The sequence below is a fragment of the Mauremys mutica genome, chromosome 16 (assembly GCF_020497125.1).
Source record: "Mauremys mutica isolate MM-2020 ecotype Southern chromosome 16, ASM2049712v1, whole genome shotgun sequence".
Lineage (NCBI taxonomy): Eukaryota > Metazoa > Chordata > Testudines > Geoemydidae > Mauremys > Mauremys mutica.
Window position 1 is genome coordinate 8,120,152 of NC_059087.1, and position 19,790 is coordinate 8,139,941.

At 43.5% G+C, this 19,790-nt stretch overlaps 1 protein-coding gene across 1 annotated transcript in view; it reads right to left on the reverse strand.

The window, feature by feature from the left end:
* PITPNM2 (phosphatidylinositol transfer protein membrane associated 2) overlaps nucleotides 1-19,790 on the reverse strand; it is a 197,852-nt gene that overhangs the window by 36,547 nt on the left and 141,515 nt on the right. The window contains exons 9-15 of the mRNA XM_044990077.1: nucleotides 17,188-17,283; nucleotides 9,671-9,772; nucleotides 8,544-8,614; nucleotides 5,842-6,086; nucleotides 5,135-5,324; nucleotides 4,046-4,165; nucleotides 3,031-3,242 (exon numbers count right to left, since the gene is read on the reverse strand). Coding sequence (XP_044846012.1) covers nucleotides 3,031-3,242; nucleotides 4,046-4,165; nucleotides 5,135-5,324; nucleotides 5,842-6,086; nucleotides 8,544-8,614; nucleotides 9,671-9,772; nucleotides 17,188-17,283 — 1,036 coding nt within the window. The remainder of the gene's footprint in view (nucleotides 1-3,030; nucleotides 3,243-4,045; nucleotides 4,166-5,134; nucleotides 5,325-5,841; nucleotides 6,087-8,543; nucleotides 8,615-9,670; nucleotides 9,773-17,187; nucleotides 17,284-19,790) is intronic.

Genomic DNA, 19,790 nt, shown 5'->3' on the forward strand with positions numbered 1-19,790 from the left:
TAAAGTGAGCCTGTTTCCCTTCCTGTGATATGAACAATGCTCCAAGAGGTCACGCTGCTAGAACGTGTGATGTTAGCGCGCGTGTGCAAAGGAACAATCCTCTGGTAAAAGTAGAACCGTTTTAACTGTCAGAGCTACAACACGTTGGTCTTATGTGTAACTAAGACAACTTGATAAGCAACAAGTTCACCCTTTTAGAGAAGAACCAGTCCATTAGCTTGATTCAAATGAATACACAAAATGACAGACGGCACATACATCAGATGTATTATGGCAGGAACGGATTTTCTACATGGGTTTCAATTTCTGTTACATTCCAAGCACCTTCCTTCAGCCTCCCTCAGGTCGGATATGGGGGAGAGAAAACATACTCTAATAAGCTGTTTGGTACAGTTTTTCTCATTTTAGTGGATATGCAACGGCCCTTTTGGGAATCAAAGGAAATGAGATCTGAGGGGGAATCAGAATCCATCATGCCCAAAGCAATCCACATGGTCCTGCTTTTCCTTTAGAATGCTACAGCTGCAGTGATTAGACAGGATCAAATTGGCTTTAGTAGCAAGTCAACTAATTGACAATATAAAACCGACACAACCAGAAATATTGTAGCTGTGCAGAAGGATTGAATTTAAAAATAAAAGAGTGGTCGTCTCACCAGATGACGCTCTGACTTTGCTGGGCATTGTCCCAAAGTAGTGGATAAGTCTAACATGCGAATGAAAATTAATCTGTCTTTGGCATGTGTTAAAGTCTGCATTGGGCACTGATGGAAAGCTCGCCATATGCCAGGCTGCCTGAATGACACACATTTGCTGTGCTCATTAGGAAAACTTGGGTCTCTCTCCTCCCAAGATCTCTGCATTAAGCCATGTAACCATATTACATCATGTCTTGGTTTTCATAGCAAAAATTCATACTAGTGATAAAGTTATGTAGCTATAGGAGATCGTACTGGTTACCCTGCTGTTCATTAATCAATCATCAGAAGCAGAGCGTAATGTAACAATAATGTAACACGTTGGTTATATGCAATCAGACAGGGGTAAACGCAATGGCCCTGCCAGTATCCCTAGCCCACTCTGGGCCACCACCCAGGTTATAAAGTAAACAGGAAGCTGCTTGCCAGATACCAAACAAGGGTATCTTCCTTGGTTCAGTCCAGGATACAGCCCTCTCTGGCTTCTAGAGCAAGCAAGGAGGAGAAAGCAATATGTTTTGATTTGACCAGCATTTGCCTAACACGGGAGGTTGCCTTGCTAAGCTACAACAAGAGACTGATTGTCTTATTAGCCGGCTGGAAAGAGCTTATTGGTTTTCCTAAATGCAGCCATCTTTTTTAATATAGCAGTTCCATGCCCCAATATCATTCACTTTCCTACCTTCCCTCTTGTATAAATCTTTCAGTAAAGGGCCCCTGACAGGTGAGTAGAGTCCAAGCCCTTAAGCTGGAATGGAAAGAAGACCTCAGCGGGTGTAGGAGAATGAGGCTTGGAGTTGCATATAGGGTTCATCGCTTGGCAGGCATGAAAGGGAAGGATCAGTAGAAAATGTCTAGAACTCTCCTAATTCCACAAGCTGATGGAAATGCAGCAGTGAGGACATAAGCATCCTGCTTCAAAGACGCGCTCCTTGAACAGTAGTAACAGGACCTTCCTCTAGGAAAGTAATTCAGTTAATAATAAATTAAGTGATTTTCTAGAGAACCATTTAAAAAGTTCAGTATTACGCTACGTAAGGGCCTCAATATATCTAAGAAACTGAAACAGACTTTTGATGTAACTGAACAGGCTCCCTGCTTAGTAAAGGGTACACATTCATTTGGAGGAGGGGATTAACAGGGCAGAGGCAACTTTGGCTGCCTGTGCTGGCAATACAGTAAATATACAACACATGCCTCTGGCTGAGCCTATGCACCGGGAGATTCAGGAGGGTGTTATGAAAGAGATTTCCCAAAAGGGAAAATTCAGGCTGAAGAGCAAGAACAAAAACCTCCCTCACAGCACTCGGTTAGAGTGGGGAGCAGTGTGCCAAGGGAAGTGATGGGGGGACCCAAAGCTTTCAACACTTAAATCTAATGCTGTGCTCAGTCTAGTAACCTCTCCTGCACTAACTGGGGACGTGCTGGATGGGAACTAATTGGTCTCTTCCATCTCTAATGCTTAGGAGTCTGTTCTTTTAGGGTCCACGATCATCTCATTTCCTCTCCCAGGGTTCCACTGTGCCCCTGGCAGAGCCCTGAGGATCCCTCAGCTCCCTGCTTGACATGCAAGGCCCTGGGCTGCTCCCACTCACCTCCAGGCAAGGCAGCTTGGCTTTGGAATCACCCTTCAGAGCCAGTCAATGCTGCTCCTTAAACAGGGTGAGGGTCAGGATTGGACAAAGCTGAGCAATTCTGGGGACTGTAGTGCTGCACCTAGAGCATCCCAAACCCCGTGGCCTGGGAGCAAGGGACTACTGCCCTGGACTTGTGTCACCAGAATAGCAGCAAAGGGTCCTAGGAACCCAGGGAGGGCCCAGGGTCGGCGTTCATATCCAGACTCAAAATATCCCAATGTTTAGGGATGCTCAGAACAGACGGCTCGGGCCCATCTCTCCGACCAACAGGCCAGCCAGGTCAGGATCAATTTTGATAGATGCCTAAACTTAAAATGCCATTTGCCTCTAAGTCCTCCTGTCTCGTCCTCAGCTGCACTAGTTACATACTTACTCTGCTGCAGTAACATGGCAAAAAAACCACCACCAACCTCTTGCTACTCTTATGCGGCTGTTTTCCCCCCACTGTAACGTGGGTGCAGCACAGCAGCAGCTCATGGTTAATTTTGTCCCCACAATCACATGGTACCGTACAATGCTGCTGGTAATTCCTCTGTAAAGCCCACACTTGCCAATGGAATCTGAACACCTTTGATGTTCTTCAACAATGTCCCTCAACCTTGCCATCCCCGGTGTTACAAAACAACATTAAAACTGCACCCGGGTGTCTCTCTTGCCCCCGGGGATTCCTGACTCACTGTTCCTTTGAAACCTTACCTTGAAAGGAATGCCTGATGTTGCTTTATTGTGTCCATTTCATAGGTTGATGAATCACTCCTTTTTCGGGGCAGCTGCTTCTTTGGATCCTCTCCGTTGCTCCGAGGAATATCAATGTTGCTTCTGCTGAGGTGTCTGCTGGCCTCCAGGTTGGAGCCACTGGAACAATAACTGTTGTTCACAATTATTCCAGGAGACAGGAGGTCAGTGTCCTAGGATTTGAAGTACACAGGCATCAGGCAGCAAGTCGGAAGTGCAACCACATTAGACCCTCCCTCTTCAAAGAGCCGCACTGCCTCCTCATTTGTTCCAGTTCAAATCTACCTAATCTCTCCATTTCCTAACACACCTACCCTATCTAAGTGCACTCTGGGAATTTTTCTACTTTACCTACCTCGGAGTGCAACTGAAAAGCTTAAAAAGCGCACTAACAACTCACATCGTCTGGGAGAATAGGTGGTTTGATGGTCCTGAGCAAGATTACTCAGAACATCCTAGTCTGTAATGAATTTTCACTTGACAAATATACTAAAAAAAACCTAGCTTCATACGGGATTTCTGGTATTCAAACCTAAAACAAAACGACATTTCTATAACCACTAGGCAGGCGTATAATACAAAACAATACAACACAGCAGGGTTGGGCAAAGCCTACCCCAAAAGTAGGGACACAAGCACACACCCCAGTGTGCACACACCCTCCATGAAACTGGAAAACGGAGCTCTATTATTTCTGATGAAAGCCCCAAATAAATTAGAAACAGTCCATGTTTTCTAAAATACATTCTTATGCTTTGACAAGCAGGTTAGCAGTGGTGACTATTGCTGATATTAAGGCATCACTGTCCTAACCAGTCCTCCATAGTGCCTATGCCCTGGGCACAGGGGGATGACTGGAGGTAGAATTGGGAAGGATTAAAGGTGGAACCCTCCCTTCTGCCTGGAGCTAGGGGCGGACAGGGAAGTTCTGTGGCCAACAGGGTTATCCTGAGTGGTTTCTAGTAGGCTACATTACCTGCACACTCACAATACTCCCTCGACGGCTGCTGTTCTGGCTCTCAGACACACTCTGATTGCTGTAACATAAGGCATCAAATCCCAGGATTCCTCCTACGCAGTCCCCTACCAAACAGACCTGAAAGAGCAACCAGAGATGGAAAAACCCCCAAAATGATCCCCCTCACTTTGAATTCACAGAAATACTAGCTAAAGGAATAAAGCATCTAAGCCCAGAAAATGGGGAACATGAGATCCTTCATGTATTTATCAGCATCACTGCTTAATCAGATAATATCTGCCTAGGAGCTCTCGCTAGCCCAAGCAGCTATGGCATTATTGACCATCATGTGTCCGATGGGTGAGTTCTGGGTCAGCAGTTCCTCTATACCAGGCTGTGAGGTACCTTGGAAGGTTTCCAGCTCTGGAGCAGATCTGGCTTGAGGCAGGATCTGAGATAATTTCTTCCCATATGGGAGGTCATGAAATCCCTGATTATAAAAGGTGGGGAGAGGCAGAAGTACTTGTGATACATGGTGAGGAAGGACAGTCCGGTGGTTAAGGCACCACCGTGGGTTTCAGGAGGCCCAGATTCAATTCCCTTCTCACAAATTTCCTGTGCAACCTTGGACAAAGTCACTTAGCCTCTCGGTGCCTCAGTTCCTTGTCTGGAGACTGCAGCGCTCCAGTGGGGACAAGAGGACTGCCCTATTTCCTGGGGCGTTGTGAGGATAAATACGTTAAAAGATTGTGAGGGTCTCAGATGTTACGGTAATGGGGGCCAGAGGAGTACCTAAAACAGATAAAGAGCGTTTCTTACACCTCATTTGGAGAGCTACATCACACCTTTGGTGTCTTTTGTTTAAACTTCACATTTTTACAGCTACGTTTCTGAGCTCAAATTTGCATTTTCTTCTTATAAAAATTAATCTCCAATAAGAACAAATAAGGGAAAATCTTTATCTTAAAAACAAAACACAAAGCCCAAGAAAACATTTTCATAAATTAGCCCAGCATTGTCCAACTTTTCCAACTCTTCCAAGAGATTCAGAGGGAAATGGCCTTGTCTGCTTTTCATTTTATTGTTCTAAAACAGCAGCTTACTCACCTGGCCAGTAAATGATGTGCCTTCTTGTGATTTAATGAACTCGCCGTAGGCTTGATTGGCTCTCAAAATCACCGTGGCTACTGCCTCCTGATATTGTGGGGATGATGTTGCTAGCAGAGGAAGTGCAGCAAGTGGAATGTGATCCTGACTATTGGAGAGGCATCCTTCATCATAACTGTAAGGGCTGAGGCTGAATATAGGAGAGGAGATGAAAGAGACAGAGGCTTGCGTTATGAGTTCATCATTTGCAGCCAGCACAATCAAGGTTTCAGATCATAAAAAAAAATCTCAAAGTACAAAAGCTGTGTGTTCTCTTGCTGGTAGAAATGCTCTAGGGCTGGGGAAAACACACTTCTTTCCCCCTTAAACCTAAATCTTCAGAGAACACACACAGTCAGAATGACCCTTGGACAATAACTCTGTAAATTCAAGTTTAAGTACTTATCTGATTAGTTTGAGTAAATCAATCACAGAACTCAAGCTGCATTGCTATTGTATTCATTACAGCCATGTATGAAATTGAGGCTGGAAGACTTGCTAGTTAATTAATAAAGTGCGCTCTCAAAGTGTGTGGATAGCTCTCATCAATATTAAGCATCCTCAACAAGGACAGAGCATACCCCATAGTGTTGATTATAGCTGCACTACAACAGAGAGCAGAATTGTACAAATGTGCCCCTCTCCACGATAAAGGAGCACTCACTTACTTGGATACCAGAGAAAAGGCTTCTGAGCAGATGGCTGGGCAAGGGACTAGCTTGATTGCAATGTGTCCAAGAGCAGCTGGGTAATGTACCCTCATTACTGTATCAAACACTGTGGTGATAGTATTGACATCTCCTTGTTTTGAATTCTGGTCACCACTTCCTGTATCCAGGATGTTTCCTCCATGTAGTACCAAGATTAGGACGTGGATTTTGCTTGGCTGCATGGATGGCTGCACTGATTCATCCTAAAAGGAAATTAAAAAACAAAATACGGTGGAAGTACTTGTTTCCCCCAAGCCTTTGGTATTTGCCCCAACAACACTAAGTTTATTTAGCACCTTCTAGTCCACAGCCCTTCACAATGTACTTAGAACACTGACCTGACATACAGGCACCTCCCGGGGACAGGCCAATTCCTACCCAATAGCAACAAAACACATATATTGTTCACACAACTGTAACTGGTGCACTTCAAGATACGCAATGGTGGAGAAATGGTTTATTTCAAGTGCAAGAAGGAATCCTGTAGTGAGGGTATCTTTAAAGAAACCTGATTCTTTCTTCCCGAAATGCCTGTGAGGTAATCCTGATACCCCAAAAGCATGTGCAAAACCTGTATCATATTATTAAAGATCTAGATAATAACTAGCGTCACTGACTCCTTCACTGCATTTTACCAGGTCAAAACATTCAACATATATTTAAGATATCATCATATAATTTTAGTAAAAACACGGTGGGAGTCCTGCTCTAATCCTAACACTTTATCCCTGTATGGCAGTGTTTCCCAAACTTGGGACGCTGCTTGTGTAGGGAAAGCCCTTGGCGGGCTGGGCAGGTTTGTTTACCTGCCGCGTCCGCCGGTCCGGCTGATCGCGGCTCCCACTGGCCGCGGTTCGCTGCTCTAGGCCAATGGGAGCTGCGAGAAGCGGCGCAGGCCGAGGGACGTAGTGGGAGCTGCTGGAAGCAGCGCAGGCCGAGGGACGTACTGGCCACCGCTTCCAGCAGCTCCCATTGGCCTGGAGCAGCAAACCGCAGCCAGTGGGAGTCACGATCGGCCGGACCTGTGGACACGGCCGATAAACAAACCGGCCCACGCCCACCAGGGGCTTCCCCTACACAAGCGGCATCCCGAGTTTGGGAAACACTGCTGTATGGTGACAAAGGCTACATTCCAAACCTTCTTAGGTTAACCCAAACATCAGCTCTTTGAACATTTTATTTCTTAGAACGCAATGTCATTTTTTATCATGAATTTTGTGCTCATGAAAAGGTGCCAGACTGACAGTTCTGTAGAGTAACTCAAGTCCTAATTTTTCCTAGCACAAGTAATAGCAGTGTAAACTCTTCCCCACATCTACCCAGTATCAGAGGAACCAAGGTCTATGGATGATGTGTCTACCTGTAACATGGGGGTTGTGATATTCACAACTCAACGGTGAGTTTTAGATTCATACATTTTAGTGACAGAAGGAACAATTCTGATCATCTAGCCTGACCTCCCGTACAACACAGGCCAGAGAATTTCATACAACAGATCCTGTGCCAAGCCCATAACTTCTGGTTGAGCTACGCAACCTTTTAGAAAGACATCCAGACTATATTTAAAGACTTCAAGAAATGGAATTTCTAGTTAGAATTTGTCTAAGTATTATTAATTATTATTATTAGTCTCTAATTTACACCACCACTTACATCTTCATTCACTTTGGCCCACTGTGTCTGTAAAGTGGATTCTTGTCTGGAAGTGCATGACTAAACGCATGGGAGGAGCGGTTCTACCAGGTCAGTATTGCTTTTACTTTCGGTAATAAATGTTTTATGTGTGTAGTTCTTCCCCGTGTAGTTCTGAGATGCCATGAATCACCCAGAGGCTTATCAGCAGTCACCCGTAGGCACTTTTCCTGTCAAGTTCAATGACTTCTGCTCGTAAAGGTGAGGTAAGGGGTGGAGAGGGCTGTTTGGATTCTTTAATCCAATTAAGCCCTAGAAAATGACTTCAAGACACGTTTCTTGAAATACAACTACTCTGGGATAATTAAGACTGGTTAAACTTGTAAAATAAAAACACGGCTCCTCCCCATAAGGAACAATTCACAGAATTTAGAATTACTTTATTACATCCTCACTCTATTTGTTTTCCACCTCATTTCTGCGCATGTTAATTTTGGAACAAAACTAGAGGGTGTTTGGTGGGGGGTGGGGAGGATTTGTCCATAACGTGATTTGATCTTGCATGTCTCTCTAGAGGGAGGAATAAAAATCCCTGCCCCACTTTGTGCTACAACGAAAGAACCACAAAGAGCTCACAATGTCCCTGAACATCAGGGCTGCTGGTATGTGGGGCTCAGATTTGGACCCCTCTCTATAACCGAGTTGGAAAATGATTTTCAAACAGGGTTCTGAACAGTGAACTGACAGCTACTTCTGAATATGTTTGCTGCTAGGCTAGTTCAAGGGTACATCATTTGCCCTTTCAGCATTGTCGTTTTTAATGCGTGGTTAACAATATTCTATAGGTAGGTACCTTAGTGAAGTAACTGTGTAAGCACGGTCATGAACTAGCTCCATGACACAGAGATGCCACAAGGGTCACATGAAAAACATCTGCAGCAATGAAGTGCACTATTTTCTCCAGCACTTCATCAGCTACATTCTCTAAACAAACGGGATTTTAATTTGATGCAATCTTAAGTGTTTACCTCTATGATGCTTAGCCTTTCCACACTGGAACCAACATGGTACTCTGTTGATGTTTCATGATACAAGTCATCTGGAATTAAAGAGGTTTCTAATGTAAGTTCAGCCAGAATCCATTTTATACAGCAGCTATATAAATGATGGCATTGGCTGTGGTTCTCTGGTTTTTCCACATCAGGATCCACCTCCCACCTAGCCAGATTCCCTCTCCCATTTAGCGATATGGGAAAGATGGGGTATGTGTGATCCCAACACTTTTTGGTCACCTCCCACGTTGAGAACCCACGAACTACACCATCATTAAATGTCCTAGCAGTTCTCTCTCTTTTAACAGGAAGGTTTTTCTAAAGGACATCCAGCTGTAGAACCGAGGATGCAGCCCATCTTTTAAAAAAGGGGCCCAATTCAGATTTGGTGTGAGCAGGTAGGAGCCCACTGAAGGAAATGGAATTGCAAATTGCTAACAACAGTCTGAATTTGGCCATATGTCTCTTCATCAAGGAGATAACTGTACTTTTCCAGCAACTAAAGAGCAGCAGTGGGAGAGACCCTTGCACAGCTGTTAAACAATCAGCTGCACAGGAGCACAGAAGAGGCTGTTTGAACTCTAACAAGGGAATGGGGTTTGACCTGCTCCTGCATGCGTGGATTTACTTGAATCAGTCTAACTTGATGAGTCAATTTCCTTTCAGCACTTCAAAAAGGCTTAGATTAGGAGGATACAGGTGAGAAGGCTAAACCTTCTCCTAACAGAAACCCCTCTTGTATGGGGAGGGAGCAAGGAAGAAGAAGGGGTTAAAAAGTCTGAGGAATGTATGGGTGATTTAAGACTGCACCAGAGCATTTAATCATTTGATCAGATAATTGCTTTTGTTATAGTAAGAAATCAAACTGAAATGGAACGTAAGAGAGAGATTTTGGAGAGACAAAATCTCCCTATTCCTAACCCCTGCTTGGACACTGACTCTCTCTGGGGCCTTGGGCAAGTCACTTCTCCCTGCCTCAGTTTCTCCAGCTGTAAAATGGGGGTAACAAATTGTATCTTCATTAGCAGCTGGTCAGGACAATTAAATTAAGTGACTGTAAAAAAAATGCTACGTACAGTGTGAAGTAAAAAGAAATAAATTACCCTGGACATCGCATTCAGAGCTTCCAATTTTATCCATGAGATCGTTGGAACTCCATTTGGTGATTTCTTTTGGGAACATCTCTTCATTGTCGGACAAACCCTCTTTAAAGACAGAAAAAATATTTGTATGATACACTTGTATACATGTGTGTATGCACACACATACACACACTACATGCAGCATGTCTATAAATAAAAGTATACCTTTATTAATTCTGTGTAACCTCATTGCAATTTGAGGCAAGATAATGGTTAAATGTGGTCTTTGTATAATCAACTAGTAGCTGAAAGCTCGTGCCGTCACTTGGGTGTGGCAGTTGGGCCACAAAATCCGCCAGCTGTGCAGTCTCCCTCATGCAACCAATAAAACTGGTGCATGCAAATTAACTGCAGAATAAGACTGGTCGCTGGTTGAATTACCTCTGGCATCACAATGGTCTAGGACTCTTGGCATGGCATAGATACGTGTACTGTAGCTGTACGACTCACAGGTAGAATTTGTAAAGTCAAAATGGCTGAAGACTTAAACATTGGATGGTAACAGATCACAAATCCCAGTGATGATTGAACCTGGTGATATTCTAAACAAAAAGAGTTCTCAATCCTTCTTGTAGCTGTCTCCATCGGTTCACACTGACTTAATAGACCTTCTAGGCTTCAGAGCAACACACAGAGAGTGACAATCCTGGAAACTTATGCAGACACCAGCTCTCAAGACAGCGAGAGCAAAATGCATTTAAAATATAAAAGAAAAGCTGTTTAAGTTCATCAACAGAGTAGACAAGTAATCTGTGTATAACTCTGAAACGTGTATAAATAGCTTTAAATTCATGTTAGCTGTTAGAATCCAAGTTTTGGTGTTTTCCTTGATGCATTTTCTGTCCTAAACTATACTGTAAACACTGCTGTATGATTTTAAACAGCCTCACCGATTTACCCCTAGTACTTCAGACCTGTCTCCTTCTGTCCAAACTAAAACCTTGGCTTGTTTCTCCGACATCTCCTTGGGGATGTCTAGCCACCAGCTCTAGTTCGACGTGGCTAAAACAGAGCTCCTGACCTCCCTCTCCCCAGCCATCCTTCTCGAGCTCCCTTCTCGATTACTATGGACACCATCATCATACTGACTGTCACTCATGCTACAATGGGCACCATATTCAACTTGGACCTCTCTCTAGCGCCTCATATCCAGGGTGTGTCTAAATCTTGCCAATTCTTCCTGCATAACATCTCTAAGACACAGACTTTCTTAGAGCTGGTCTACACTAGGCGTTTAAATCGGTTTTAGGAGCGTAAAACCGATTTAACGCCCAACCCGTCCACACCAAGAGGCCCTTAATATCGATATAAAGGGCTCTTTAAACCGGTTTCTGTACTCCTCCCTAACGAGAGGAGTAGCGCCAATATCGGTATTAACATATCGGATTAGGGTTAGTGTGGCCGCTGATCGACGGTATTGGCCTCCGGGAGCTATCCCACAGTGCACCACTGACCGCTCTGGACTGCAATCTGAACTCGGATGCAGTGGTCAGGTAGACAGGAAAAGCCCCGCGAACTTTTGAATATTTCCTGTTTGCCTAGCGTGGAGCTCCGATCAGCACGGGTGGCGATGCAGTCCGAAATCAAAATAAAAAAAGAGCTCCAGCATGGACCATGCGGACGTGATCGCTGTAAGGGCAGGCAAATCCGTTCTATCAGCGCTCCGTTATAGAAGATGAAATTCAGAATCATTTTTAAAAATTCTCCAGACAGAACCCGGAAGTTCCAAGGGGCGGGGGAGGCTGCGGGAACTATGGGATAGCTAGGGAATAGCTACCCACAGTGCAACGCTCCAGAAACCGACGCTAGCCTCGGACCGCGGACGCACACCACCGAATTAATGTGCTTAGTGTGGCCGCGCGCACTCGATTTTATAAAATCTGTTTTACAAAACCGGTTTATGCAAATTCGGAATAGTCCCGTAGTGTAGACGTACCCTTAGCTATCCACACAGCTAACTCTCTCCTACAAGCCCTCACCCTCTTGAGTCTTGAATACTGCAACATCCCTCTCTCTGGCCCTGACAAACGCAATCTTGCCCCCCTCTTATCCACTGAGAAGGCTGCTGCAAACAGTTTTCTTAGCCCATTGTTTTGACCATGTCAACCTTCTCTTTGCATCCCTCCACTGGCTCCCCCTTGTCTGCTGCATCAAACATACTCTCTGGTCTTCACTTTCAAGGCCCTTGATGGCCTATCCTCTCTCGGCCTACCACCTCTCTTTCACTGTCAGGATGTTGACTCTCATCTCCGATCAGCCCATGATACCAGCCTCCATTGCCCATTAGTTACATTTCCTAACACGCGCTTTCGTGCTTTCTCCCACGCCTCTGCTCAAGCTCCAGAGGAGCTCCCAATAAACATCCACAAAACTGATTATCATCTGTTGAAACTCTCCTTTGCCAGGATGCCTACAAAAACAACCCGATGAGGGCTGAGACCACTGCCCATCATGCTGACTGACACAGAACAAGGAGTAATGGTCTCAAGTTGCAGAGGGGGAGGTTTAGGCTGGATATTAGGAAAAACTTTTTCACTAGTAGGGTGGTGAAGAACTGGAATGGGTTACCTAGGGAGGTAGTGGAATCTCCTTCCTTAGAGGTTTTTAAGGTCAGGCTTGACAAAGCCCTGGCTGGGATGATTTAGTTGGGTTTGGTCCTGCTTTGAGCAGGGGGTTGGACTAGATGACCTCCTGAGGTCCCTTCCAACCCTGAGATTCTATGATTCTATGATTCTATGACTCATTGGGTATGTTTACACAGACCAAATAAAGCTCACGGCAGCAAGTCTCAGAGCCCAGGTCAGCTGACTTGGTCTCACGGGGCTCACACTGTGGGGCTAAAGATAGCGGTGTAGACGCTCAGGCGGGAGCCCAGGCTCTGAGACCCTTCCCGTCACTGGGTTTCAGAGCCTGGGCACCAGCCCAAGCCGGAATGTCTACACTGTTATTTTTAGCCCTGTAAGCCCAAGTCAGGTGACCCAGGCTCGGAGGAGACTGGCTGAAGTGCGTTTTTGAGGGGGCTGTAGGGTAGCCATACCCACTGTTTCCTTGTGCTCCCTCCCTGTCTGTATCCATCTGGTGTCTCTTGTCTTACACTAATATGGTTAGCACTTTGGCACAGGGACCATCTTTTTTGTTCTGTTTGTACCGACTGTAATACCATGGGAGTCCTGGCCCATGAGTAGGGCTCCTACGTGCTACAGTAACACAAATAATAAATAACAAACAAGCACCATGATCCACTTCAGGAGTTGCTGCATTTCAGGAGTGGGTGACGCGATCCCTACATTTGCCGTACCTATCTCCCAGAGGAGTTAGGAAGCTAAGCTGACTTGTTTGTCTAGCTCTGAGATCTCTGGATTAAAGGGTGCTAAGTATCATTACTGTTAGCACCACAAGTACCTGAAAGGAATAAAGCGAACCTAATTCCCAAGGCTATTTTGGGCATTAATAAATTTGAATAAATCTAAGCCTGAACCTGGTCACATTCAGGAATTGTAGCAAGACACCCACTTTGCACAGGCTTTCCACTTTATACTGCCCATGGGCTAGAAATCCCAGGCACTAGGCCTAGTCTATACTAGAAGGGATTTGCCAGGACAGCTATATTGGCAAACTCACCTAGAGTATACGCAGTTTATACGGGTAAAAGAGTGCGTTTGCCTGTAAAGCTTATACCCCTGAATGAAATAAGCTATACAGGTAAAGCATTTTTTTGCTGACATAACTACATCTATACTAGGGCTTTACCGATACAAACACGTTGTTAAAGAATTGCACCCCTTGCCAACATTACTGTACTGGCAAAAGTTTAATGTGTAGACCTTCCCGATGGTGTCACTCTGTTCTCTAGATTCTAAGCACATGATGCAATGGCTCCTCATTCCTGGACAAGGGCTCGGATGCAATTTTAAGCTGGGTAAAGTGCGCTCTAATAGTATGGTGATAGACTCTATAAATGTTTGATGTATGTAAAGACAACATCATAGTTTGCTCAGAACTCTGAGCTCATGTCTTAGTAAGTGAAAAATTCTTTCAAATCACATTTGAAAAATGCCAAGTATGGCAAACAAACAGACTTAACTGTATAACACCCCTATTGACACACCTGCCTGATCGTTAGCCTGGAAGTTAAGTGATTTTTTTTTCTTTTTTCAGTTTTGAGACTTGGAAGCTGGAGCATATTAAATATTTGTTTCTCCTACACTGATGAGTGGGACTTAGTAAAAACCCACCAGCAAAATCTGCTCTATTAAAAATATTTTTAATTCTCAAATGGAAATGTATGGAAGACTATTGGATTTGCAGTGTACCAATTATCTTCCTATGAGCTATCAACATTATTCAGTCAAGCACAACTATCTGCAGGGATAGATTTAATTAAACACAGTTATTAAGTGACTTCATTAGTATTTCTTGTCCAGACTCAAGAGACATAGCAGCAAAGCAAATCTGTCTTGGAAGAGCATTAGAATCTGTGTTACCAGAGAGTGTGCAACATTATGCCTCATACAACTTTCACCTTCATTAAATTATTATTTGTTAAGCATGATGAGCTCGTCAGATGATAGGCACTATATCAGTATCATTATTCTAAAACTCTTCTTTCAGCTAACAAAGCCCCCTCCTTGTAGGCTGCCCACAGTCAGAGGCCAATTCTTTAGCAGACCACCTCTGACTTCTGGGTACTCTTCCCTCTGACACTGAATATAAACCAATGAATGACCCCTCAAATCTGCACATAAAACACTGCTTTTGTTCAGCTTTTATGTAATCCTGATTTGAAATCATATTTATCATTGAAGGTTAATTGTGTTTTAATTGTATTTATAGTTCCATGTTTAGCGATTTTTTTCCCTGAAGAGGTAAATTTAACTGAGTTCTAACATAAAAATGACTGCAATTTCAGCTGTCTCCAATATGTTAAAGCTATAATCTTCAGATTCACAGGCTAAGGTTCTCTCTTTTTTTTGTTGCTTTACAGCTAATAATAAGATCATTAGTTGCAAGGTTCTTTGGATCAGGAACAAAAAGATTTGGAAACACTATTCTTTTCAGGAAATCTGATAAACAGCTAAGAGTTATATAAAGGTTGAATGCACTGCTGCGCAAAGCCTGTTTATTTTTAGTGCTTTTAATAACACCTCAGCCATAAAAGATAACGACCTGGAAATGGTCATGTCAACATGCCATTTAATTCTTCCAACCCCAATAAAACTTGAGTTGATCTGATTTCACTGCACAGAGAGAATGTACAAACAGGTAACATCACATGATACCTCTGCCAACGGGAATACACCAGAGAAATCGTGTGTGTGTCAAACAGACAGAGAACAAAAAGGGGGAGATTAAATTCAAAGCTTCTCCAGCAACTTAATCTAAATATTGAACTCATTTCCTTGAGAGGTTTAATTATAGGTCTTATTGCTGCTTTAGTGATCACCAAATATGATATTACTCCTGTTATTATCATTTATTACTGTATAGATATTACTGTATTTTTAACTCTCTTTACCAGAACATGCCAGTGACTGAGAACATGTGGAAAGTCTAACAAGATAAAAATCTTTATAGGCTCAAATTACACTCCCTATTCAGCAAGGAAATCTGAATGTATACGGGAAGCACTCATGAGGAGCTGAATTCATCATTGACTCATACCCCAATCGACACTTAGTTTCCATGGTACTGGCCCAGCAAGCCTCTCTTACAGTATTCACTGTAAGAAACACTCATTCCATATTCACAAATCCAATGCAGTTGGCGTCTAATGAGAGAGCCGTCTGGTCTGCAATAAAGGGTGTAGCAGATTGTCACTACCCAAGAAAACAGAGCAGTCTTAATATGCATTGTCGAGAACATCGATGTGTGAAGGAAAAAACCAATCAAATTAAGCACATTTCAACCTAGACTGAATAGGATGCAGTCAAAGCAGAATAGGGAGGAATTTTTCCATTGGCAGCAGATGAGCTAGATGATTTAAGCAGATGTTGTCCATCTCTAGTTTCTGTTAGTCAGTGATTAAAAGGTAAAATGCATGGTGGATAGCTATGAGTTTGTTTAGATCAGGGGTTCTCAAACTGGGGGTTGGGACCCCTCAGGGGGTCATGAGGTTATTACACGGGGGGTTGTGAACTGTCAGCCTCCACCCCGAGCCCCGCTTTGCCTCCAGCATTTATAATGGTGTTAAATATATTAAAAAAGTGTTTTTAATTTATAAGGAGGGGGGTCGCACTCAGAGGCTTGCTTTGTGAAAGGGGTCACCAGTAAAAAAGTTTGAGAACCACTGGTTTAGATGACTCACTTATATTCATATGTTTATATTGCTATGGTAAAGCCCTGAGGTACAGTTGTTACAGGAGTTATATAAATTAATAAATAAAGACACATAAAATAAGTTAGCCCTGGCTGATGGGCCAGTGACACTTAGGGCTTCAACCCCGAGCCAACCTGTACTCAAAGCAGTCCCTTAACCTGCACAAACCTGCAGTCCTACTCTATAGCAGCGTGCTACTTCCCACAAGAAAACATTTGAAGGAAAGCCTGAGAATCTGGGGCATGTTCGTAATATTTGATATCAAAACTTTTCTGGAGTACATCACTTCAGCTGTACTACTTGCTATGATCAATCACGAATGAAATACTATTTACAAAATGGTACCAGCAACTCCATTTGCCAGCTCCAGCAGTGCAGGTTAGCCAGCTTGTTAGATGATCATTGAAAGGCTGTTTGGAGAAGGGTGTCTTGGTAGTTAGTGCTTTGTACCAGTGCTGAGCTCACTGTCAGTGCTTAACAAAGATATACTGAATAAATAAGTAAAATATACAATACGAGTCCTGTAGAGCAGAGCATCCTCCTTTTAGATACACACAGCAAACATAAAAATATGTGGAGAGAGCTACAGCACATTAAAACACTTCAGGAATTCTTACAGGAAAAAAAAAAACCTTTCAGTGCTGGTGAACTCTGACATCTCCTTTCACTCCTTTTTGCATTTCTTCATGCAGGCATACAAGGTGTTAATAAGGACTCTTACTAAAGACAGACTAGGGTCTCCTCTTACTCAGGCAGGACTCTACTCGTCATGAGCGTTACCACTTGGCTATTTGAAAACAAACAATCTCAGTCATGCTGAATAAGAAATATTCAGAGTTATATCCACAGCTTGTGTAGAGAATTGCAGAATCTTACCAGGTGCATTCGCACCAAAAAAATACCAAAGTTCCATATGTTAAAAGAACTCAAGATCATTTCATGTTAAAAAATAATCAGACAGATTACATTAAACTTGAAATATTGCCCAGCTGAATGAAACAGTCTGCTGGGTGCTGTTCTGAATTACATCAATGCTGCATAAAACCCTTGATTAGAAAACAATATGGTTTCAAGCAAGGCAGGTGGTCTCACTGCCCGCTCCCCTCCCAACTCCACCCTTTCAGAAGATAAAACAACTGATCACCATTTTGGTTCCACATACCATGTGCATCAAAGAATTCATCATCTGAGCTGTCGTCTGAATCTCTGGCAATGCTCTGCATCCTCCACTCGGATATACTATGGCGGGAGGGGCTTGCTGGAAAAAACAAAAAAAAAGGCGTATGCGGAAAGCTACATAAACAAGGCAGAGTGTTCCTGACATGGTCTTTGCTACAGGAACATAGTCGTGTGCACCTTGTGAAAATCTATCACTGCAGCGATAGATTAAGGCACAATATTCCAGTGATGCTGGTGTGATGTCAATGTACCACTTTACAAGTCCTGTTTGCTTACTGTGGTTATAACCTGCCCGCAAGCTGCCACATTAAAGCAAGCTGTTTGTATCACTCTTATGCTATTTTGAACGGCAGCTATTTATAACCATTAGTAGGATGTGTAAAATCATTTTGTTTTTAAAGTTTGCAATTAAAAAGGAAACAGTCTGATTTGTAAGCCTTCTTCTCGACTGTAACAGCACACAAGCCGTGCTACAGCTTCCACTAACTTTCAGATGGGAAACTACCTGGAACAGTATGGAGAGAAATGATCTGTTTTCTGGAAGGAAACTGCTTCCATACCAATTGCGACAGAGATCTATTTAAACTTTAACTGGGGTGATTTAAATAAAATGCTACCAAACTATTTTTATGGAAGCTCTCAGTGTGCACGATGGACAGATTTACACAAATACAGTGAGAACAAGAGTACATGACAACTCCTTCAGTGGCTGTTTGCCCTCCTTTTCTTACATCTACTTGATCCCTTTCATTTTCCATTTCAAAGTTCATTGTGCTAAGTAAACCTTTTGTGGCGTTAGCTTTCAAAATACAATTTAGAAACTAGCTACTGTGAACTCTTTTTAGCTGAGCTCTTCACAGGATGCTAAGTCAGCTAAAGTGAAAATCATACACAAAGATGCAAGAGAGACTGGTTCTCTCTCTCTCTCTCTCTCAGTTTCACTCATGATTGTGGTGCACCCGTCAATGTTACAGAACAGGGAGCACACACAAAGTACCTGTAGCAGCAGCATTCTAATGTAACACAGCAGGGTTAAAATTTTCATCTAGCATACAAAGACCATCGAATGGCTCATGTTATTGTAATGGCTGTATGAAAACTATTTATTCCATTGCTGTAACAGGGTTAAATATGTGAGTCAGATTCTTACGATTCTAATTTTACCTCCTAATTGTCATGTGGAAAGACCACCGTGACCCTGAGCAGAGGCAGTTAATTACAGCTTAGTTGGTTCTGTAGCCCCCGATTATCCCACCATCCACCCCTCTGGGAATAGCGAGCAGTGTGATTGGCATAGCCGAGCTAAATCACAGTGGAATGACGTCAAATGCACTTGCATGCTAGTTTCTAAAAATAGAGCACGTAATAATATATGGGATGGTGACAAGAGCCCCACTCACACCAGGGGTCTTGCTTAGGCAGTGTAAAACGGATCAAGTCTGCATACAAAGAGAGGGAGTTACTTTCTTGTCAAAGGTAGCTGTAAATCCAGACAGCTCTTCGCATTTATGTATGTGAATATGCTGCCATTTCTTAAACCTAGCATGAAAGAGGATTAAAATATCTGCATGACGTATTTCCCAGCTCATTGCAATTCACTCCTTTCATCAGTTTTTTCCAGTAAAATCCATGCCAATCTGAAGTTTAAAAATCATGCTTTGCTACCGGTGAAAACCTTTAAGTGAAATCCTGAGAGGTGCTGAAGAACTGCAATTTCCATTGGCCAAGTCTACACCAGGGGAGATAGCTAACAAGAGATGTCTCTGTCACTGTAAAATACCAGCACAGCCAAGGCAAGTGGTAATTTTATCTCCAGGTAAGTGTGTAGCAAGTGAAGAGAAGGTTACTCACCTTGTCCAGTAACGGAGGTTCTTTGAGATGGTTGTCCCTGTGGGTGCTCCACTTCAGGTGTTTTGGTGCCCTGCGCTTCTAATCAGAGATTTGTAATAGCAGTGCCCTGGTTGGCTGCGTGTGCAGCAGCCGTCTTGCAGCACTCTGAGCGGTTACCCCCGTGTGCACAGCCAAATGTCCCCCCAGTTCCTTCTCCACCCCAAAGGATCAATGTGAAACTCTGAAGGGGGGGGCAGTGGAGCACCCACAGGGACAACCATCTTGAAGAACCTCGGTTACTGCACAAGATGACTAACCTTCTCTTCTTCTTCTTCGAGGAATGCCCCTGTGGGTGCTCCACTTTAGGTGACTGTACAGCAGTGCCCCTCGGTGGAGAGGAGGGGCTTCGGAGTTGATTTGTGAATGGTGGAGAGCACCAAGAATCCAAACTGAGCATCTGCGGCTGATTGTTACTGTAATGCATAGTGTTTGGTAAAGGTATGGGCTGATGCCCAGGTAGCTGCTTTACAAGCATCCATGATGGATACATTATTGAGAAAGGCTATCAACGTGGAGAGTGCTCTAGTGGAGTGTGCGCGAGAGGAAGCTTGTAGATCATCGTTTTGGTAACAGAATTGGATACAGGTAGATATTGACTTAGAAAGTCTCTGCTTGGAGATGGTTTGACATTGGGAATGTCCTGTTGTGGATACAAACAGTCTGGATGATTTTCTAAATGTTTCTGTTCTGTCTATA